Genomic DNA, 22268 nt, shown 5'->3' on the forward strand with positions numbered 1-22268 from the left:
TTTGCTTGTTCGTGGTATGCTCTTCAGTATGGAATTAAACGCCACTATCTTGCTTTCATTAAATCACTGTTGCAAAACAAATCTTCAGAAACATGCATTCTTACTTTGAGCGTTTTCACCTCTCCTCTGACCTTAGACTTGTTCTGGCGGCGTCACCTGCTTGTCTCCATGGTGATGGATAAGTTTAATGCCATACCATGAAACATCCTGAGAAGACAAGCAGGTGGCGCAGACCCTCCACTAAAAAGTTATAGTGAGTGCACCTTAAACAATAACTAATTTTGAGTCTTTTGTGCCTTTTTAAATGGTTTGAGATCTTACCTTCTACAACTGGCAGAGTCCTCCAATAGATCTCTGTGGACCAGTCACTCCAGTATCCTTTGTAAGAAGCGTTGTTGGGACTGGACCGTACCTTGACGGCATACTCAAAGTCAGGTTTAAAAAAGCCATCTTGAATAGTAAGAGTGGTTTTCACTGCCGTGGCAACATGTAGCGGCTCCTATGAGAGAAGCCCGTTATATTAGTAAAGCTGCCTAAAAACAAGAATGGTTTACTTTTTGTAACCTAACATTGAAACCAGATCCTTTTTGGAAGAAATGTAGTTGATATGTCAATTCATCGGTAAGAATTGTATAGTCGTGGTATTGCTCATAAGTGCTGCTCCAGGAGAAGGTGTGCTGACTGGAGTTTTGGCTCAAAGTAAGGCAGCATGGTGGCTTTGGTTTAACTAAAATAAGAAGAAACAAATGTCATACAAATCACATTGTTTTGTCGTGAATAAAAGTTGCATTCTCACTGGTTTCAGAGGGGCTATAACCATCAATCAGCGGTTTACAGCTCTCTGCCTCATCGTCGAAACAAAGGCAGATGCTGTATTCCTCATTATCCACAAAACCATCAGGTATTCCAACAGTGCAGAAGAAATGGTCCTTCTGCCACTGCAGCGGACACTCACTCACTGCAGAGTTCTCACTTCAGGAAAAGGGCACATGGTGAGGTTAAATTTAAACAAAACATAAAGGCATTCATAGAAAGAGTCACTTACTCCTCATTTCTTAAGTCAAGCTTTTTAGGGATGAGATGTGTCGTCTGGTTACTTTGCAGGGTACAGTTGATGGTGTTCACGTAGTCGTTAACACAGTGCAAGTTGTAACTCAAGTCTGGGCAATACAAAGTGAATGAGGTACAAGAAGTATTTAACTATATACGATACCTTATAGAAAACGAACATCTTGTGGAAATGTCAAATTATGGCAGAACAAAAATAGGTACTTTGTTATTATAGCCTACAAATACTACATGACTGACAATACTACTTGGACTCGTATTCTCTATATCTAATCTTAGTTCTACTGCGACTACTCATTTGTATTACCGCTATATACTACTACAGTAAAAGTTGTATTTTTTTAAATAAAGAAATGTCTTTTAACTTTTAACTATCTTTGTCAAACTGATATGTTCAAGATTACCTGTCGTACGAACAATCCTGGACAGCATTAGAAGCAGGATAGTTGCTCTCAGATCCATATTTTTAGGCAAAACAAGGCTCTCTTCTCCCTTCTTTTCTGCGTGAAACTTTATCACACACTAACCGAGAGAGCGCTATCAGTCAAGTCTTCACAGTCACCTCTCTCTCATGTGACCACTGTGTCAGGATGTGCCCATTCGTGCGACTAGATTATATTGATTATATATTATCTTCATAATGGAGGTAATTTTTTGGTAGAAGGTTTATTCTACAGTGCATTTTAATGAACATACATGAAATACATGCCGGATTGTAGCCATTGGCAATACTTTTACACCAAAAGTGGTTCACATTTTAGAAAAGTTCTAACCTAAACATAACTAGGTTTAATTTGTATTTAATTGGCTGCTCCATTTTGTTCTGTGTGATTATAAAGAATCAGCCATCCCCCAGTCAATTTAATACACGGTATATTGAAACTGTAAGTTTCTATGTCTGCACTTTTATATTGCTTCTATAACAGGAAGCCTGTACATGTTTAAATGCAGCCTCAGTTACCATAGTTTTACCACCAATAGTATTTTACTGCACCACAATGTCTACAGAGGCTGCTGAGTTAACAGAATTAAAATGGTTTCTACTCTATGTGAACTCTGCATCATAGTTGATATCATATGTTGTGCAACCGCCCTGTCTATCTCCATCTTAGTGCAGTTCCTGTGCATCTGATACAAAGTATACTTCTATTTTCTGATAAGACCTTTCAAGAAAAGGGCTTGTGGTGAACATTACCAGATGTACAAGGACAGATCTGTAGATAAGTGTTTTATTTACTTTACATATATTAGTGTGCATGACATATATACTACTAAACATAGACATTTTAATAACATTTAGGCAAACCATCACTCACAGGCCAGCTTGCTATCAAAGGATGACAATGTGATGGCAAAAGCTTGCAGTGCGCACATTGGGTAACTGTAATCCATGGAGAATACGTCCTCTGCCACGCGGCCAAACTGCATCACTATGTAATCCTCTGAAGCAGACATCAGCAGGAGGCACAAAGAAGACATGATTAACGCGGGGAATTTTAATGGATTGAAAATGAATAAACTTAAGTATGACTTACCATTGTCGGGGTGAATTATCTGGAAGTTTTTGACGGAAGCTTGCGTGACACGGCCATGGAAGTTGAGGACGTACGAGTGCGTCTGCTCGTTCCAACTGGGGCATTTGTTGATAAGTGTTATGAGCTGGTCCGTGTTGTGGTTGACATGGCGAGTGAGCAGTGTTTCCAGTTCCTAAAATACCAAAATGTTATCAATTTGTATCAAAAATCCACTTTAAAACTTCAGGTTACATCACAATATTTGACAAATTACTATTGTCAATATGCATTTATTATAGTGACTTCAAAGGCCATAAAGTACTAGTGTAAATGAAGAGGTTGTGGATTTTCATTTAGGATATTTTGATGGGACTATGGCATCATCACATTTGAAATTATACAATGAAATAATAACTATATTTATTTAATACTACACATTCAAGCAGACAATTTTTGAACCTATCCCATTTTTTTTAAACTGGTGTTGGCTACTTGATGTTACCCAATAAATCAATCTTTCTGTTATTTCAGGTCTTCCAAGATCTCTGTTAAACAAATGAAAACTCTATTCATTGCCATAATCAGCATTAAACCTGCCGAGGATCAAATACTGAAGTAAACCCAGATGTAAATTTGGATTTTGGGCTTGACATGTGCAGTGGGTGTAGGGGTGACGGCAGACTTACATTCTTTGGTGCAATGGATACTCTTTCGTCATCAATCATTCCTGGGATAATCACAGTCATTTTCCTGGGGCCCTTAAACCCCAACACATTTGTCTCCTGAGGATAAATAAAATAAAATAAAATAAAATAAAATAAAATAAAATAAAATAAAATAAAATAAAATAAAATAAAATAAAATAAAATAAAATAAATAAAATAAATAAAATACAATGAATACAATTGAATAAAACAACATAGAAAACATAAAACAACATACATTCAAATTCTCTTTATTGTGACATTTCAAATTTCACCGGAGCAAGCAGCAGAATTTCAGCTGTGTTTATATTGTTGCAAAATGGAACTGTACATGTATGATGAGACTTTACTCTTTCAATTATCGGAAGTAAGTAGGTTGAAAACAGGCACGAATCAATCGAAATCCAACTATGAGCATGCTAATGATAAGAGAACACTACAATAACATGGCCAAAGGGCTCATAAAAAGTCTATTTGACATAATATATATATAGCTGTTTAGACTCACATAACAAATTGCTGCCAGTTCTTGTCGCACTGATTCACTCTCCTTTACAAAGGGCTTTTTCTCTGGGTTTTCTCCTGCATCATAAACTGTGAATTTGGTACCCAGGGCATTAGATCTTAAGAAAGCAAAGTTGAACATGTCATACAGTACGTGGACAGTAAAATACAATACGACAATGCAATGCTTAATTCGTATACCTTAACTTTCCTATGTAGCTGTTTGTATCTCTGGACAGATTTGTTGGATCAGTTGAGATCAAATAATTTGCGGTTTTGCACTTTTTTCGTTTTCTTCCCGCCATTAGAAAGACCTGTGTGAAGACAATGAGTTACTGTATCAATAAACGTGTTTTATTAATGTCACTAACTGTATATTGCTAGTAGAACATACCCTTTTCCCATCCTCTTTCTCTAAATGCAGGTAGTACATGGGAAACATGCCCTTCTCCATTCCTCTCCGGTCTCTTGTTACTCTACACTGTATCGTCACCTCTTTTGGAGCCGGGCGCAACGCAAACCTCTCCAGGTCCTCCATCGACATGGGAGAAGTCGTCTGAAAGATAAACGTTTTTACTTCATTCGGTCTCGGAGTTACGTACTGGTATTTTGTTCAACGTGTATTCAAAAAGAATACCGTACTTTCCGCACTATAAGGCGCACTGGATTATAAGGCGCACTGTAAATGAATGGTCCGTTTTTGATCATTTTTCATATACAAAACCAAACAAAATCGCTTTGAGGTATGTAAGAACAACCAGAATTGATCCATATATAGGGCGCACTGGATTATAAGGCGCACTGTTGTTTTTTGAGAAAATGAAAGGCTTTTAAGTGTGTCTTATAGTGCGAAAATTACGTTATGCCTCACTCTGTCATCGTCACTATCGGAATTCCTCCTGTAGTTGGAGTTCAGTGATGCTAGACTCTTTTCTTTTTTGTTTGATTTCTTCTCTTTTTTCTCCTTTCCCGAATTGTCTTCATCTTTGCTGTCGTCACTTATTTGGCACCTTGCTATAGGGCGAGATCAAGTATTTTACAATGTCATTATTTGACATATTGATGCTATTACAAACATAAACTTACATGTGTCAAGCTTATTTGCTCTCTTCTCCGACCGCGAGGAAAGGCACTGCTGTTCACTCTCTTCCTCATTAGCACTTTCATCGCATTCGTTTTTTGGACTTGCCATTTCGCTAACTGCGTCTGCTTCTTGTCCTGAATCCTCCTTTGGGTTTCTCTCTACAGCCAAGAAGCCATCAACATGAATAAGTTACGAGTGAGATGAATATTGTCGTGAAACAGCTGTTGACAATGTGTACATACTTTTACGTTCCTGTTTATGCGGCTTCTGTGTTTTTTCACTGTCATCCGAGTCTTTCGAATCTTTAGGTTTGGCTTTCTTTTTTGTTTTCTTTGTCTTTCTCCCCATCTCTTGCTCGTTTTCAATTTCCTCAATTTGTTCTACTTCTACAAATGAAACACAATACCGTGAGAACCTATTAAAATACAATCTATATTCACAGTGGAACTAATAATCACTGTAATTTGTAATAGCATACGTTTGTCTTTTTCATTTTTCTTTTTGGATTTCTTGCCCTCCATTGGGACGTCCTGTTCAACTTTACACTTGGTTTCCAGCTCTTTGTCAATGTCAAAGTCCATTGTTTTGAATGTTCCCTGCTCTAAAAACATGTCTTCTGCAACGTCACATTCACCCAGTGTGATCTCGTCCACTGGGTTGTCATGGGCATGTTCAACTTGGTCTGAAAAAACAACAAAAAAAGTATTTTAAACAACAGTAAATGTTTCAGTTACTGTATTTTCTTCACTTACCAGTCAGGGAAGCATTACTGAGGGAGTGATGGATTAACAGAGGTGTCTCGTCCGATATGGTTTTCTGTTTCCTCTTTTGCTTCGACTCCAAATTTGCTACAACCATCTGATTGTCGGCCCTCTTCCTTTGCTGTCTTTTTATCAGAATGGCTCTCTATAACAAATGCAGTTAAATGTAATAATTTTACATAAGCCATTTAATGAACAGAATAAGTACAAAAGTTAAACATGATTGTGTTGATAAAACACATTAGTCTAGTTATACATACTTTTACTTTGTTGAACCATACATTTTGTGTTCCATTGCTTGAATGTCAAAAGCAGCAGGTGGTTTTGACAGCAAGCTAGCGTTGCAATTAGCTTATTGGTTCTACTTTTAGATATTACACAAAGTAGTTTTTGCGGGATGAGATCATATTTGTGTGACAGATTTAATGTTAGTCATATCAACAATCCATCATCTACCAAAGTACATCATACGGACGATTTTAGTTACCTGGTTTTCCAGTTTTTGTTGTCGAAAATCTGTATCCTCCATGATGCTTCAGAGGCGCTGTCAAAGAATTCACGTAAAAGTTGACAAATATTGAAGCGAAAATGAGAAGAGACTGATTAAAGGAACACTGACATTTCACGGCCTCTGTTTGGTCTGTCTGGAGACTCTGCGTCGGGTGTAGCAGAAGGCAAAGTGGATTAGAGGGAGATAATGTTCTTACATTGACCACACTAAAGTGTGGACACGGAGGCAGGACGAGGCCGAGCTGGACAGTCATGGGACCGAGCGAGCAGCCACAGGTCACAGTCCCACCAGCGCTGTCCAGGGTTGTGATTTAAAGACAAAAGACAAGGCGAAAGACACATGCGCTCCGCTCATGAAAATAACAATAATTCAAATCAAATCCTTAACTCATCTACATTTGAAGTTTGTTCCCAGTGGGCTTAAGAAGCTAGCATTACACGCGCTGCTCTCAAGCGGGAAACTCTGCGCGTTTATCCCGTTGCCATGGATACAGCAGCAGCGATGATGAGCCTGCTCAGTTACAGTTCTCCTTCATAATAAAATGAACTAGACGTGAGTGACTGTGTAATGCACGGCCATTATTCGTACAGTTGCCGTGACGACGATGTCACCAATCACCAACATTCCGCCACTCTAAGAGTTCGCAACTTTGACGAGGGATCAGTCCACTTTGAGGCCCAGGCGGGAAGTATAAAGTTTAAAGAATAGAGTAGATGGCGGTAAATGCACCTTTGAAGTTGGCTGCCTGCCGCTATTAAAAGCAACAACAACAACATCGACGAGAATATCTGGACCATTATTATGGCAGTAATTAAACCGGAAATGCATCTACCGTTGCTAGGGAAACTGTGAAACTGACAAACAGAAAGTGGTCCAGGATGATTTTCTAGTTTTTATTTTGCACAGTATTAACTAGTTGTTTTATGATCGTGTAACATTGTCTGTTTTGGCATATTCAGGAAGACAATAATGGAAATAAAAATGAAGGTGGGATTTTTATGTGATTAACAATTTAAATTGTTCATGTCTTCACCATATCGTCTGTTAAACCTCAACATATCTGATCTTCTAGATGCCACAAGAACCAAAAGCCAAAGTTATGCTATGGTAAGAATTGTTCTAACATTACATCAATAACTACTTATAGTCTAAATTATTTAGCTGTTTACCATTTGTGCATAAATCTTCTAGGACAGATATAAACTACCATGAAATGGAGAAGCTCAACAAAATCCAGTCTATTCCTGCGTTACAAACGTATGTAAAAGATTTTTGGAAATGTCACTTATATTTTCTGCCATGTGTATGTGTGTTTGAGCAATCCTTTTTCACAGTGCTTTAAGTGAAGTTCTCAGGATCGACCACTCAGGACCAAAGCAAGGAATTCTGCTGAACCTTTATGTCCAAACAATGCTTTATTGCAGAGAAATGCATTTCAAACCAGTGCAGACGTCTACTCTTTTATCCATCATTATATCTATTCACAAGGTTAATGTTGGTAGGTAATTCTTACCAATAATACAATTGATGAGAAAATGTAGGTGTTTGACATTTTGTCCTTTGCTTTCTCCTGCAGAAACAGTCTTTAACAACATAGCAAATTGCCATACATATTGCAAAGAGCTTTTGCTTTGTCATTCAGTTCGGGTGTGTAAATCAAGCCATGTTATTTATCCAAGCTTTAGAATAGCCAATTATTAAGCAATTTTTTTAACTCTCTGACAGCGACCGCCGTGTAGCATAGACCTTTATAAGTTGGAGGAAGTGACTTCTATCTATGAATACATCTACAACAGTTATATGAGACACTACAGACTCTATAAGTCTGTTTTTACTCCACAGGTATGATTACGAAACATAAACATATGTTTTTATACATAAAACTACATGTTGTCAAACTACAAACCTGTTCTCTTTTTATTCATCTCAGATAAAACTTGATTTGTCTGTGACATATTTAGACACTCTTGACCAGAATGTTGCTGCTACTTCAGGTATTGATGTCACTACTTTTTTACAATTATGTTTTATTTATTTATGCAATGTTTTTTTTTAATGCAGAATCAAATGATGAAACACAAGATTTATGTCTTTCCCCAACAAAATCAGAGGACGGCTTACAAGGCAAGTGTTTATTCCACAGTAATTATACACATTTTAAAATTTGCTTTGATGTTATTTGATGTCACATTATTTTTCAGCTTCAAACTAGAGCACGTGGACCAAGCAATACTACAAAATGTGGGGAAAGCTTTTATCTTTTGGGAAAATTGTAATTGTTTTGCTTTCCAATAAAAACACATTGAAAATAGCGTGGAAGTTTTGCTTTATTATCATTACAAGGAATTGATTATTATAGATGGTTCAATTACACATTCTTCAAATATTTATGAAAAAGGTACCAGTGCTTCTTAGTCTTTTAAACAGTAAATCCATTTATAGTTTGTGTAAGTATGTCTTTTTATAATAACATGCCTTAGTATGTGTTAGTTTCACTACATCAAGTAATGCGTTTGCTCATATACCATACTAATAATTAGATTGGCGTAATACCCTATATCACCATACACAGTACTTTGAAGGGTTTTCACTGAGAATGGATACAATAAACAGTTAATATTATTTGATGTTACTTTTGTAGTAATTGTGCAATGTAGTTAATGACGATGTACCAGTGAAAACATATTGACCTAACACACACTAAAATCAAAAGAGAAAAAAAGCATTTTACAGTATAACCAGAGATAAAATTGCAGAACAAAGACTTAAATTAAGGCAAACAAATAAACTGGTCTTTCTAAAAACGGTCTAAAAATAATACTTGATAAAGACGAACATGGCCAAAATGCATGTAGTCAAATTTAAAATAAGGAATGAGGTTGTTTAGGTGTCAAAATCTTCTAGGCCCAAAAGCACAATTTTAGCTGTGTTTTGGAAGAGAGCTGCCCGATTCTGCTGCTCGCCTTTCTTCACCCAGTGACCATAAATCCGGAATGTACAGCCATCAATGAGTTTACGCACACCACGGATGGAGTAGGGGTCTCTGGCCAAAACGTCCCGGGTTAGTGGACGGACCCTGCGATATCGACTGTACATTCGAATACAGGCCAAGACAGAGACTATCAACACCTACGGGGGGAAAAAACAAAGAGGAAGTTATAGATTTATACTGTATGAACCCAAAACACAATTCTAAAAACTGAGGAAACAGCATAAATTATAAAGACAAATACTTTATTGATCCCCAAGCAAACATGCCAAAGCCCACACATAACCTATACATACGCACGCACGCACACACGCACGCACTTAAAAAACAATCACAGGAAATTGCATAATATTATTTCATCAATATATTGCTTCTTGGCAAATGCAGGCAATAGAAACAAATATTTATGATATTTCTCACCCTAAAAGACTTTCTGGGGCTAAAGGTTCGCAGTTCTTCTTTCTGGTACAGTCGGAAGAAGGAATGTGCCAAAGCTTGCTCAGTTGTCAAACGTGTTGCAGGGTCCACCACAAGCAATCTAGAAATCTGATTCAAAATATTTAACACAACAGATATATGTAATATTACAAGGAAGGCAAACATGTTTACTAGAACTAGACACATGGAAATGTGTCTAGTAACACAGATAAAAAACAAGGATTTACAATAACCTTACCAAGTCTTTCACAGTGTCAGACCGGTCGTCCCACTCTGGAGAGCTGAACTGATAGCGCCCCTCCATGATCATTCTCAGCATCAGCATCTGTTTACGATGCCAGAAAGGAGGAGACCCAGCCAGGAGGGTGAAGAGGATAACACCACAAGCCCAACTAAGTCAAAGGAAATATTTATCAAATTCTATGAAACATTTTTTATGTTTTTTTTCTCAAACATTTTTTGAGATGATTGAATACAGATCATAAGACGTACAGATCAACCTCTTTGCCATAGCCTGGATGCATTTCATCCATTGAACATCTCAAAATTTCAGGTGCCAAATAGCCTGGTGTCCCACAAAGCTCTAATTAAAAAACAAAACAAAATCATTCATGAACAATCTGCAATCGACAGTGGAATTATAAACAATGTCCTCGTACCTCTAAGCTTTTCTCCTGGTTGTAGCTGCACTGAGAAACCAAAGTCAGACAGTTTAATGTGTCCTTGATCATCGAGAAGAATGTTCTCTGGTTTAAGGTCTCGGTGGACAATGTTGAGGGAGTGGAGGTACTGCACAGCCTCAAGCAGAGCTCGCATAATACTCCTTACAATTATGAGCACATAAATAATGATTTCAGTTAAATAGCATTGCAGTGGATTATTCCAATCATAGACATTTCTGAAAATATGAACACGGGACAAAAAAGATTCATGTTTGTCTAACCTTGTTTCTTTTTCACTCAAAGTAACCTTTTCTGTGAGGTAGTCAAACAGCTCCCCTCGCCGCATGCTAAAATATATTTTAAATAAGTAAAATTAACATGAACTTTTACAATAATATGGTGTTTTTTTGTACTTACAGGTCAAATACCAAAAATATGAATGTTGCCGACTCATAGGAATCCACAAGTGTGACTAAAAGCAAACAGATGATTTTATTTGTAAAGAAAATACAACAAATATTGAAGTGCAAAACGTCTATACTCACTTATTGATGGGTGTCCTTTCACCATGTTGAGAACTTGAATCTCCTTCAGTGTGGACACTTTCACTTCCTCCAACTGCTGGGCACTCATCTTTTCTGCTGTTATTTCAATGATCTTAGCGGCCAACTCCTGCCCAGTGTGTCTGTGCACACATCTGCGCACAACACTACTTACCCCCCTAAAACACAATGAATTAAGTAGATATGACGCAACTGACTGATCTGATGTACAGATTAGAATTTATTTTGGGACTCACCTCCCAATCACCTCTTTAGGGTCATATTTCTGGTAAAACTCTTTGGCCCCCACCCAGTCTGGTAATTCATCCCCAACAACAATATCTTTGGTCATAATGCTAGCATATAAATCTGTAACAACACAAAATGCACACAAATAACACAAAATGTTAAGACTTGGGTCTTTCAGTAAATCGTTCTGTGCATTTCTAAATTAATATGATTTATGTATTGCAAACATGTGTTCTTTGTGGATAGTGGACACAGCATAAGTCTAAATACACAATACTTCACTATAGAAGGCAGGGTTTATCATAAATACAGCAACATGCAACAGTGCTACACGAACTGTTAAGCTACCGTGTTAATGCCTACAAGACCTACATTTTCGCACGGGTTATCTTACGTCAACGCACATTGTAAGATATTTACGTTTTACCAACTCTGTTTGTGACATACATTATATATATAGTTAAGTCCACAACCCATCAAACACCTTCAAAGGACTTTGGCCTTTCTGTAGCTGCATTTTCCACTCATGACAATGATCTACTCACAATGGAATCCCACAAAGGCCTGGACGCATCAGCTGGCAAGCAATGACGTGAAGCTATAGGTGCCTTTAACAGTCATGAAAACACCAGGATTTGCCGACTTGACATTTAGATCGGACTATTTACATTTCTGGCACATTCCTGTAACACAGTTTGTCAGTGATGCCGCCTTGTGGCTGGAGTTTAACCTGAACAAATAACGGAAGAAACTGGAAAGGATGGTTTTTTTTAACCAAAATTTAATTTCGTGGGATTGTATTGGTTTTATTATTTGATCCATTTCAATTAATATATTGAACAGTAATAGAATTTACATGAAACATAATTCATCATTCATTGAGTTTTAATTTAGCAGATTTACCGGCGGAAAAAGAATGCGTCATTTCCGGTTCTCTCTGTGTACGTCCGTTGTCTGTGGTCGACTGTAGAAAAAGGTTTGTACTGTTACATTTAGTCAAAATACTCTGTCTATCCAAACTTGCGGAGATGTTGCGTCTTCCTTATCTATTTTTACGCAGCAGTTACTCAGACGTAACCAGGAGTCATTATTTCTGACCAATTCATAACTTACACTTGAATCAATCGGCAAAACGTTAGCTTTAGCTTACGCTCGTAAACCATATATTATCCCAATAACATTTGAATACTAAATTAATTAACATTTAATCCAAGGTGTTCATAAGTTAAAACATAGCTTGTGCATATACAGTAAAGCAGGAATGTTAAATGAACCTAACTTATCTCTGCATGTCTTTGCACTAATTTCTCATGCATGCTAAATGATCAAACCTATTTCTTGCAGGCAAAGTCAAAATGTCAGGTGCTGGGGGAGGAAAGCGTCCCGTGGGCGGGGACAGCCCTCCGGGCCCACCTGAGAAGAAAAGCAAAAAGGAGGAGAAGACCACTACCACCTTGATTGAACCCATTCGCATTGCTGGTGTCTCTTCAACGGTTAGTCTGGCTCTATTTCTCACTGTAATATTTTTTACAATGATTCTATATAAGGTCTCAATGCATATATTCACAATTTACAGGAGGAAATGGATATGAAGGTTATCCAGTTCAAAAACAAAAAGCTCTGTGAGCGTTTGGAGCAAAGACAGACTATGGAGGATGAGCTCCGTGAAAAAATTGAGAAACTAGAGAAGAGACAGGCCACAGATGACACCACACTACTTATTGTCAATCGTTACTGGTCACAGGTACTGCACAGCTTTGTATTGACATGTTGGTAACTGTCACATTAATTAAAATATTATTTGATTATGAACACTACTAAATTGTGTTCTTGTTCTTCAGCTGGAAGAAAACATGCATGTTTTACGTAAACGCATTGAACCAGATCCAACAGCCCCATCAGCCCCATCAGCCTCATCAGCCTCATCAGCCTCATCAGCCTCATCAGCCTCATCAGCCCCATCAGCCCCATCAGCCCCATCAGCCCCATCAGCCCCATCAGCCCCATCAGCCCCATCAGCCCCTGCGATAACCTCTGCCCTGCTCCCCGACTCAATCCCAATGGAGGAGGATTGCATCAACATGGTGTCACCAACTGCATCTGTACCTCTGCCTCCATTGCCAGAAGGACAGAGTGTTGCAGAGCAGCCAGAGCCGCCACGAGATGAACACCAAGAAGATCATGTCCCAGAAGCACCGCCTCAGCCCCCTCCTCCTGAGGGAACTGAAGAGCAATCAGTTGCAATTGAACAGCCACAAATGACTGGTTTGGACTTTTGTATTACTTTTCAACCAATTCTAAAATGAGCCACATTTGTTACTAGTTTTGTTCTCTTCAGATCCACTTCCACCCCCACCTCCCTTGAGCGAGAATGCCAAGGCTTTCCTTACAATATTGGAGCACAGCAATGAGGAGGAGGTGACACTCCATCTTCAGGGCCGTATGAAATTTAGCAAAGATGTTGCTGGTAGCTTGGTGTGCGTCTTTGACAGACTACACAGTCATATTGATGACATGTGCAAGAAACTTCAGACTGAAGGTAACTGCAAAAACACGAAAGACCTCTGAATCACTCAATCATAACAACCATCAACTTTTAAACTTTTCGATTAAAATCGTTCATAATACTTTTCAAAAGACAAAATACAACTTAAAATGATTGTGCTGTTTTAAATACCATGTAATTTCTGATTGAATAGCACAAAAAAAATAATTACAATTTGCTTCTTATAAAATTGTATAGTGTTCAGTTTATTTACAATACAACATACTCTCACATGCCAATATAGAGGACTAATGAGATGTTTTGTATATATTTGGCATCACAGTTTGCCAAGACGACACCCGGACTGAAATCATGAATACAAATCAGAAGCTACACGAGGAATATGTTCGTCTGAGGGACATCGCTACTCATTTGCAAGGCCGACATCACAAAATGTCAATGGAGGTAGGTTCCTCCAATTCATACCTTTTTTATAGAAAGACAAAAAATACCACTTGTATACTTTATGTTGATTGTTTGTTGGCACTAAATCAAGGGTTTTTTTTCACATATTTTGCAGTACAATGAGTTAGTTGATAAAGTGACCAGTGCAGAGACCAAAGTGACTGAGATGCAGACCACAGTAGAAGACTTACAGTGGGACACAGAGAAGCTGCGCAACAGGGATCAAAAGCTTAACAAGCATCTTGCAGAAGCAATGGAACAGGTATGTGACCTTTTTTTTTTATTTAAGGCTACTGGTGAGTAAATATAAATATGACAATTTGAAACTACTTTTGTTGTAAGTTCATTATGTCATGTTTTTTCATAGTTATATGTTGGCAGCAATAATGTGATTCAACTCAAAATATTATATTTTTTTGAAAGGGGAAAGTTTTTTAACAAAATTACTTTCCTGAAATCCATGGGCATTTTGAAAGCATTTTAAGTGTAAATAAAAATATAGAAATGTCAAATCAATAGCGCCCAGTTTGATTTTGTTGACGTAAATCATTTTATAAAAACTTGACTTTTTTCAGTATTTTTGGTCATATTTAATATTCTTTGAAGTATACAAATTATAAATCATACTTAGAACTGGATAAATCCTTCTGTACGATTCAAAACTTTAAGTACGGCTTTGGAAAGTTTAGTGTCTGTCCTGGGGGTGTTTATTGCCATATGGTGAAATTGCATTTTGAGAAAGCTGCCTTTGAAGTTACAATCTCCCATATAAAACAAGGCCGTGGCTGCAGAGCCACGTCGCGGTCAAATAACCCAGCAGTTTCAGGAGCCGCGGCACAGCCTTATAGCCTCATGGCTAACCTTAACCCTAACCCTAAGCCCAGCAGTTTCAGGAGCCGCGGCACAAAAAACCCATGCAGTTTCGGCCGCACGCCGTGGCTCTGTAGACACTCCCATAAAACAATGGGCTTAAGTTGAGTAAATTAAATGTTAAAACATCTATAGGTGCAGATGGACAAATTTGTTGTTTCCAAGTGAGCAAGTATGTCTTGAGAGAGCAAACTGATCCAAAATGTAAAATCAGTTTTCCTTGTAGTGTCTCACTTTAATTGTTAAGTAAGTCATTTTTAAATGGTTTTATTTTTGCAGCTTAAATCTGGATACAGTAGCACTGGCAGCTCTGGTGGATTACCTGGAGGCCAGATCACTCTAAACATACAGAAGGTAAGAGTCGTAGCCCTTAAGAGAGAGCCATGGAGCACCTGAAAATGTACATTTAAAAAAAAAATATTCCTTTTTAGTTTGAGAGTCTCAATGCAGAGCTAGAGCACTACCAAGAATTGGCAAACAGCCGAATGGCAGAGTTGGAGAAGCTTCAGTTGGAGCTTCAAGAAGCAGTTCGGAACAGTGAAAAACTCAAAGTAAATTTTACGCATGATAAAATTATTTGACTATTTCTGAAGCAGAATTACTACCTTCATCACTCATTCTGTTTTATAGATTGATTTGCGCAATATTCCAGAAGAAGTTGTGAAAGAGACCACAGAATACAAATGTCTTCAGTCTCAATTTTCGTTGTTGTACAATGAATCTCTTGGTGTGAAAACTCAGTTGGACGAGGCACGGGCCCTTCTGCTTACAGCAAAGAATGCTCACCTTCGCCAGATAGAGCACATGGAGGTAGGGCTCTTATTGGTAACATTTCAAATACAACATTTTTATTTGCCTCCACATGATGTTTCTAACAAGCTCCCCTTATTTAGAGTGATGAGCTATCTCTTCAGAAGAAGCTGCGGACTGAGGTTATTCAGCTAGAAGACACCTTGGCCCAGGTGCGCAAAGAATATGAGATGCTCCGTATTGAGTTTGAACAGAATTTAGCCGCAAATGAACAAGCAGGTACGTTTTACCGTTCAAACTGTTGTGGTGGAGCATTGAATGAAAGTTTTAAGTGAATGCTCATATCTTTGGATTTCCGTCAGGTCCAATCAACAGAGAAATGCGACATTTAATTAGCAGCCTGCAGAACCACAACATGCAACTGAAAGGTGACGTACAGCGCTTCAAAAGGAAATTGAGGGAAACTCAACTGGAGATTAATAAGGTGCATAAAATCATTTAAAGCACATTATTTTACTTTAAGTTGGCTTGCAGGTTATTTGCGATTTGAAGCTTATTTTTTCTGTCATTACCTTAGATTGACATGTTGTCTCTTTACAGTTGCGCTGTCAGAGTGGCGACACAGGGGTTCTGATCATTGAAGAAAGCACATCTGATAGCACTGATGTCAAGAAGGAGGATGAAGAAGACCAAGAGGAAGAGGAAGAACGAAGGAAAGAGCTGGAGCGGCAACGGGCTCGAGAGAGAGAACGAGAGAGAGAGGTTGAGCGAGAACGTGAACGAGAGAGGGAAAGAGAGAGGCAACGCAGTGATGAACTCAAGAGGAACTCTGACACTCTGAAGATGCTCCGAGTGGACCTCAAGTATGTCACTCATCTGCAGTTTGTAACATTCAAAGTGCTGCAGTCTGTTTCTTTAAGAGGATGGTCCTCTCTGATTCTAATTCTATTGGCTTGAGTTGGTGTAAACGCAGGAAAACAACCTTTTTAAGACCATCAAATTAAGCTACTGATTTAACTATTGCAGGGCAAAGTACTCTCCTCCAAAGCAGTTTTATATTACATATTGCATATATTAAATGTTGTTGAGATGAAGTAGATCTTAAAACAAAATATACAAATGTTAACTATGGTTTTATGAATCTCGGATGACCGGGTCAGTAGGGATGAAATGGAACTGTAATTTTTACAGTTTGACAAAAGGAACAATACTTTACTTGGCAATAGCAAGTGGGGGCTGCTGCGCTTGCATTCATTGGGCTTCAAAGTTTTGTTATTTCCAAGCCTTCTCCTTTCTTCAGTTGTCCTTGTAAAATGTCTTAGATGTGATGTATGATGTTCTTTACTATCATGATTTTACACAACTTATTATGAAAGGGCATCAAATGTTTATGTTGGCACTATGTTCCTCTTTCCTGGGTTTTCCACGTTTAAAAGCCAGCAGGTGCTCTGTTGATGCTGAAAAATTAGACCTGTTACCTAATTTGACCTAAACGTAGTGTAGACAGTGCTTTTCCAGTGCATAGCTTTTGGCGTCGCTTATCCAACCAATTAATTAGAATCTAATACTATGAGCATGCTGCGTGCGCTGTTACTGCTTTGGTGTAAATCGGAGGTAATTGAAGTTGTAGAGCATCACAATACTTTTTCAGATCCATTACTGTTGGATATTCTAGATAATTAATAACTAAATATTCTAGAATTGTTTGCAACCTAAATTATAGCTGTCCATAGGAGATGCTTCACTCATGTTCACGTTACCTGTGGCTGTACCTGCTTGTTCGTGTTCGGTCCACAGTGGGGCGCTAGAGGAAAACTATTGTTGTGTCCTTGGGCAAGACACTTCACCCACGGTGCCTAGTATGAATGTGGTGTGTGCTTTAAAGGTTTTGTGGTGGTTGGAGAAGCTGAGCCTCTCTTCCGTCTTTTTGTCCCAAGTCAGTTGTGGCTACACTTGTGTGTGGAGAGACTGAATAATACAATGTGAAGCGTCTTATGAGCGCTATATAAATATAATGTATTATATTTTTTTTGTTTTTACTTAGTATGAATTTAATTAATTGAACTTGCTTACTTTGTTGTAAAGTTATATCATATCGTATCATGTGACCGAGAATAGTTCTGTATTGTATTTTTCAGAAAAGCCCAAGAGTCCCAGAAAGAGATGAAACTCTTATTGGACATGTACAAATCTGCCCCAAAGGAGCAGAGAGACAAAGTGCAGCTGATGGCTGCTGAACGCAAGTCTAAAGCCGAGGTTTGTCTTGAAGCTTTCTTCTATTGTAAACATCTTTTGCAAAGGTTTCTAATGTTTATTTTTTAACTTAGGTGGAAGATTTAAGGATGCGGGTACGAGAACTTGAGGAACGGGAGAGAAAGGAGAGTAAAAAGCTGGCTGATGAAGATGCCCTGAGGAAGATCCGAGTGGCTGAAGAGATGATTGAGCATCTGCAGAAGAAACTGGCTGCTACTAAACAAGTACATTGGGTCTCATATATTCAATGTTTGCTCTTTCAGTCTTTAATTTACTTCTAACAACTATTTGGGCGAAACTAGGAAGATTGTTGAGAGTAATCTGTACTTGTTAAAACATCTGCTCATAAACAGCAGTTGTCACACTTGGCTGTCCTCCTAAAATGTGGAAACACTTCACTTGTGTTTAGTAATGTGATGAAACAAATAACATCTTTCTGTACATAAACCTTTAATCCGACTGAGGTCAAATATTGTCCTTGTTAAAGGTAGATCACACCCATGGCCGTGACCTAAAGTATGTTGCTTGTTCCCCTCGTTCGCTGCATTAAATCTGATCTTTCTTAGGATTTACACTTAACATGAATTATATTAGTTTAACCCCAGTGTTCCCAAGTTAATTATCTCATTTGTCTTACGTTATTACAGAGTAAAATAAATGGCATTAATTCAGGCTAGTATTGATGAACGCAGTAGAGACGGGTACTTCATAGGATGCAGTTGTGTATGCTTGGGAACCTGAGCAGTACAGTGTATTTATCAGAGGGTAAAGCACAGACCGGAGGTTCAGGTAGCGTGCGTGTGCGTGTTGCGTATAATGTGACCTACATCACTGAGTCGGCAATGACGTTTAACCTAACCTGGAGTGGGTGGGATTTGTATTGGGATCAGATGTGGCTGATTAGTTTGACTTAAATTTACATCTGCAATTGTTTTAACTCGCCAGAACTAACTAATAAAAACTACTTCTTATGAGTTCGTACCACTTAAGTTTACAGGACCTGGTTGGCCTGTTCTACATGAAGGCAGTGATGCAACTGTGAATAATGAAATTAATGTTGAGACAGAACAGTTAAAGCTACTTTATGATGAAAAAATAAATAAAAAGTAGTACCATAAAGCGCTAAATCAATATTTTCCCTAATACCTCTATTCAATGTGTATGTTTGGAACAATCAATCTTTAGATGATCAATCTTAATTATGACTTATTTTGAGACTTTTGACTTTGTAAATGTTGTCAACAAGGCTAATGTTTCCAGGAGGAAGAAAATCTGTTGAGTGAGATGGATGTCACAGGCCAGGCCTTTGAGGACATGCAGGAGCAAAACAGTCGACTACTGCTGCAGCTACGGGAAAAGGACGATGCGAACTTCAAACTAATGAGCGAGCGAATAAAATCAAACCAGATCTACAAGTTACTGAAGGAGGAGAAGGAAGAGCTGGCTGACCAAGTCCTCTCTTTTAAAACCCAGGTATTGAACAAATTCAATGTGTTGGGAAGATGTTGGGAACACCTGATATAACAAATGAACCCTTGTGATTTCCTCAGGTGGACGCACAGCTGCTTGTTGTGCAGAAGCTTGAAGAGAAAGAGGGCGTTCTTCAGAGCACATTGGCCACGCTGGAGAAGGAGCTGGCCGCGCGGACACAGGCGCTGGAACTCAACAAGAGGAAGGTGAGACAGACATTTTTCACCTGAAGATTACCGCCAGATGGCTTTAAGTTTAACAACAAGGTGCCAAATGTCACACCTGCCCATATCATCCATTTTAGTTTGGTGTGTTCAGTTGCCTGTGGGATGTCTTTGATGATAATCCTGCTTTGTCCTTGGTTCTAAGCAACCCTGGATGAAACGTATACATTGAGTATTTGCTATTCATCTCTTTCTGATTGAAGAGCATAGAGACGTGGAATAGATTTGTGAGAGACGTAATGTTAATTTACTTTTGTAGTTTCAGTAACGATACTGTTATGTGCTTACAACGTGCTAACAATAACATTAAAATGGAAACACATGAGAGGGGCTTCTTAGTTTAAGTGAAACCAATAGTTGCCTGGAAGCCAAGATGAGCATCTTAAATGCATTGTTTGCAGTGGAAAAAGGCTGTCATAGATGTTTATGTTAACAGCACAGTAAATACATTCTCACTGAAAACATTAAAAATGAAAACCATTAATATTGGACCACAAAGCAAAGCATGTACTGATGATAAAAGGCCTGATGGTCGTAGTAGCTTCTTGTAGCACCTCCACATCTCTGCTCTGAACTAATTTTAATTGACTGTGTCCGGTTTCCTCTGCGCTGCTGCAGGCTGTGGAGGCGGCCCAGCTGGCAGAAGACCTGAAGGTGCAGCTGGAGCACACTCAAGCCAAGCTCAAAGAAATCCAGTTTTCTGTAGCAGAGAACCGCACGGCCCGCGAGAGGGAGAGCAGCAACCTGAAGCGTGCTCAGGTACATAGCATCTCCACCAGAGAGGCATCACTGTAGAAGCAAAGATCTAACATGAATGTCCCGTGTGTTTTTGAATAGGAGGACCTGTCGAGGCTGAGGCGGAAGCTGGAGAAACAGAAGAAGGTGGAGGTGTACTCTGATGCGGATGAGATTTTACAAGAGGAGATTAACCAGTATAAGGTAAAAGAAAATAATTTACCAAACATGGCTCTAAAGTACTCAATAAAAAGGCATGGCACATGTTATTCTACTGCAGGGGTCTTGACTTGTATGTGTAACCCTGCATGTATTATATCAATGTAAATTATATCCATTATTAACATTAACTTGTGTCTCTCAATGCCATGTGAGCGCTTTCAGGTGGTTCGTCAGGTTCCCTACACTTCTAGTGTTTGCTTAATTTAGAGTCCATTTTATCCACCGTTTTGTCCTCCTTTGGCTCAGCTCTTGTTTGAACTTCTTTAGTTATAGAGGTTTTCATACTGTAGAAACCTTTTTCAGTTCCTGGCTCTTTTTCTAGTAACAGTCCCTATTTGATGGACCATTGCACAGAGTAGGAAATGGGGACTGGGACCACACTGTGGGGCTCCTATCTTGGTACATACAAAACACTGCATTATTTGGGGGGAAAAATTAATTAACTCTCAGAACAGTCAAAGCAGAAAAACTACAAGAGATATTTGAACCATTTGCTCCAATATTTGGAATTTTGGTTCCATCATGTTGAATGTCAGAGTTAATCATTTCTAGCTTGTATGGCCTGAATTGCATTTTCAGAGTCTGTTTTAGAGCACAGTCTGGCATGCAACTTAAACCCTGTGGGGACACATTCTGAATGCTGCGTGAGTCTCACTGCAGGGGTGTTATCATATTTTAACAGACCAATTTTCAGAATCAGAATCAGAATTTTAGTCCCGTAATTAGACCTCGAGTAATCCTGTTTTAGAACTGGTGGTACTGGAAAGGATGAACCATTTGAGAACCACTGTTAACATCCTTAACAAGTTCACAATCTTTGAAAATGTCTCTAATTAGCACTACCCATGTGTACCACAAGTGGGGCCCACAGTATAGTTCTAAAGTCATTTTACGACATTAATGTTATTTTCTATACTCCAGTTCTTTAAGCCAGATGGTGATCTCAAACTCTCCCACTAATACTCTCATCACAACCCATTTGTGCTTTGGGATGTATCGTCATACTTTTTACACCCCTAAATACTGTGCCTGTGGCCTGACGGATCTTTACTAATGCATAACTTTGTGTTTGTTGTGCTTTTTGTGCCCAGGCCAAGCTGAGATGCCCCTGCTGCAACATGCGAGACAAGGAGACCGTACTCACAAAATGTTTCCATGTTTTCTGCTATGAATGTCTCAAGATGCGCTACGACACACGGCAGAGGAAGTGCCCCAAGTGTAACTGTGCCTTCGGGGCTAATGACTTTCACCGCATCTACATCACCTAAAGTGAACAGGGTAAACTAGTGACTTCAAAAGTGTGGAAAGAACCAAAAGGTAGAAATGCGCACAGACAAAGTCAAACGTGACAGATCCTATGTGCCCCCGTGTTCCTGCAGAGAGACTTCTCTTGCCGCGTCATTGCCAGTCTATGAATGATATTTGTGACCAAACTGATAGTGACACATTGAACCGTTTTGTGTAAGAGTGTAGTGAATAAAACGTTGTTTGTAACATATTGAGACATTTCTACACATTTATTACATGATACAAGAAGTAAAGGCAGATCCACTCAAACAGTTTTATTGAATTTGTTTTCCTGATTTGGAAACAACAGCCAAGTTGAACTTAAATTGTATTTAAGACATCCGTTAATAATTCAGGCCCACGTGTGTAAAACAAAGCAAGTTTCCAATGTACAAAGCAACACTGGCCCAAGGAGTTTTAGTTGTCCTATAGCATTAACAAAGCGCGTGCGTCAGAGAGTTTGGCAGCCGGTCAGCACATA

General features: G+C 38.7%; 4 protein-coding genes and 1 long non-coding RNA gene across 5 annotated transcripts; 2 read left to right on the forward strand and 3 right to left on the reverse strand.

Annotated features, from left to right (window-relative positions):
* Nucleotides 1–203: 203 nt before the first annotated feature.
* LOC140369210 (uncharacterized) lies at nucleotides 204–1235 on the reverse strand. The gene is made up of 3 exons (XR_011928225.1): nucleotides 797–1235; nucleotides 570–727; nucleotides 204–499 (listed from the first exon to the last, which is right to left on the reverse strand). It is a non-coding gene; the product is annotated as an uncharacterized lncRNA (long non-coding RNA).
* Nucleotides 1236–2236: 1001 nt separating this feature from the next.
* LOC140369263 (uncharacterized) lies at nucleotides 2237–6378 on the reverse strand. Its single transcript, XM_072456542.1, has 12 exons — nucleotides 6123–6378; nucleotides 5627–5780; nucleotides 5353–5556; nucleotides 5117–5260; nucleotides 4877–5032; nucleotides 4662–4804; nucleotides 4185–4346; nucleotides 3992–4104; nucleotides 3795–3909; nucleotides 3269–3364; nucleotides 2604–2775; nucleotides 2237–2510 (listed from the first exon to the last, which is right to left on the reverse strand). Exons 1-12 carry the CDS (start codon nucleotides 6162–6164, stop codon nucleotides 2377–2379), a joined length of 1635 nt encoding a protein of 544 aa, XP_072312643.1. The 5' UTR covers nucleotides 6165–6378; the 3' UTR covers nucleotides 2237–2376.
* Nucleotides 6379–6955: 577 nt separating this feature from the next.
* cfap119 (cilia and flagella associated protein 119) lies at nucleotides 6956–8358 on the forward strand. Its single transcript, XM_072455828.1, has 9 exons — nucleotides 6956–7133; nucleotides 7219–7253; nucleotides 7338–7403; nucleotides 7481–7644; nucleotides 7723–7793; nucleotides 7872–7988; nucleotides 8077–8140; nucleotides 8208–8288; nucleotides 8348–8358. Exons 1-9 carry the CDS (start codon nucleotides 7116–7118, stop codon nucleotides 8356–8358), a joined length of 627 nt encoding a protein of 208 aa, XP_072311929.1. The 5' UTR covers nucleotides 6956–7115.
* A 104-nt stretch (nucleotides 8359–8462) lies between these two features.
* On the reverse strand, nucleotides 8463–11722 carry phkg2 (phosphorylase kinase, gamma 2 (testis)). The gene is made up of 10 exons (XM_072456456.1): nucleotides 11572–11722; nucleotides 11035–11146; nucleotides 10781–10956; nucleotides 10653–10707; nucleotides 10517–10582; nucleotides 10233–10396; nucleotides 10066–10156; nucleotides 9812–9965; nucleotides 9556–9681; nucleotides 8463–9275 (listed from the first exon to the last, which is right to left on the reverse strand). Exons 2-10 carry the CDS (start codon nucleotides 11127–11129, stop codon nucleotides 9030–9032), a joined length of 1173 nt encoding a protein of 390 aa, XP_072312557.1. The 5' UTR covers nucleotides 11130–11146; nucleotides 11572–11722; the 3' UTR covers nucleotides 8463–9029.
* A 629-nt stretch (nucleotides 11723–12351) lies between these two features.
* rnf40 (ring finger protein 40) lies at nucleotides 12352–21998 on the forward strand. Its single transcript, XM_072456455.1, has 19 exons — nucleotides 12352–12519; nucleotides 12603–12770; nucleotides 12868–13291; nucleotides 13365–13565; nucleotides 13855–13976; nucleotides 14092–14238; nucleotides 15126–15200; nucleotides 15278–15397; nucleotides 15477–15656; nucleotides 15740–15875; nucleotides 15959–16080; nucleotides 16197–16459; nucleotides 17735–17852; nucleotides 17924–18073; nucleotides 19110–19322; nucleotides 19400–19525; nucleotides 20162–20302; nucleotides 20381–20482; nucleotides 21592–21998. Exons 1-19 carry the CDS (start codon nucleotides 12382–12384, stop codon nucleotides 21766–21768), a joined length of 3123 nt encoding a protein of 1040 aa, XP_072312556.1. The 5' UTR covers nucleotides 12352–12381; the 3' UTR covers nucleotides 21769–21998.
* Nucleotides 21999–22268: the final 270 nt, after the last annotated feature.

The sequence above is a fragment of the Eucyclogobius newberryi genome, unplaced genomic scaffold (genome assembly GCF_026437365.1).
Source record: "Eucyclogobius newberryi isolate DKJ021-1_F unplaced genomic scaffold, fEucNew1.0.hap1 SCAF_20, whole genome shotgun sequence".
Lineage (NCBI taxonomy): Eukaryota > Metazoa > Chordata > Actinopteri > Gobiiformes > Gobiidae > Eucyclogobius > Eucyclogobius newberryi.

Coding starts and splice junctions, on each gene's coding strand:
- LOC140369263 (XM_072456542.1), bottom strand. CDS start 6,164: ATGGAGGATACAGATTTTCGACAACAAAAACTGGAAAACCAG. Junction 5,261..5,352: donor GAAAAATGAAAAAGACAAAC/GTATGCTATTAC, acceptor TTTCATTTGTAG/AAGTAGAACAAATTGAGGAA. Junction 5,033..5,116: donor GCATAAACAGGAACGTAAAA/GTATGTACACAT, acceptor TCTTGGCTGTAG/AGAGAAACCCAAAGGAGGAT.
- cfap119 (XM_072455828.1), top strand. Junction 7,404..7,480: donor TCTATTCCTGCGTTACAAAC/GTATGTAAAAGA, acceptor CCTTTTTCACAG/TGCTTTAAGTGAAGTTCTCA. Junction 8,141..8,207: donor GAATGTTGCTGCTACTTCAG/GTATTGATGTCA, acceptor TTTTTAATGCAG/AATCAAATGATGAAACACAA.
- phkg2 (XM_072456456.1), bottom strand. CDS start 11,129: ATGACCAAAGATATTGTTGTTGGGGATGAATTACCAGACTGGGTGGGG. Junction 10,708..10,780: donor GAAAGGACACCCATCAATAA/GTGAGTATAGAC, acceptor GTTTGCTTTTAG/TCACACTTGTGGATTCCTAT. Junction 9,682..9,811: donor CTGACACTGTGAAAGACTTG/GTAAGGTTATTG, acceptor ATTTTGAATCAG/ATTTCTAGATTGCTTGTGGT.
- rnf40 (XM_072456455.1), top strand. CDS start 12,382: ATGTCAGGTGCTGGGGGAGGAAAGCGTCCCGTGGGCGGGGACAGCCCT. Junction 13,977..14,091: donor ATCACAAAATGTCAATGGAG/GTAGGTTCCTCC, acceptor CATATTTTGCAG/TACAATGAGTTAGTTGATAA. Junction 14,239..15,125: donor TTGCAGAAGCAATGGAACAG/GTATGTGACCTT, acceptor TTATTTTTGCAG/CTTAAATCTGGATACAGTAG.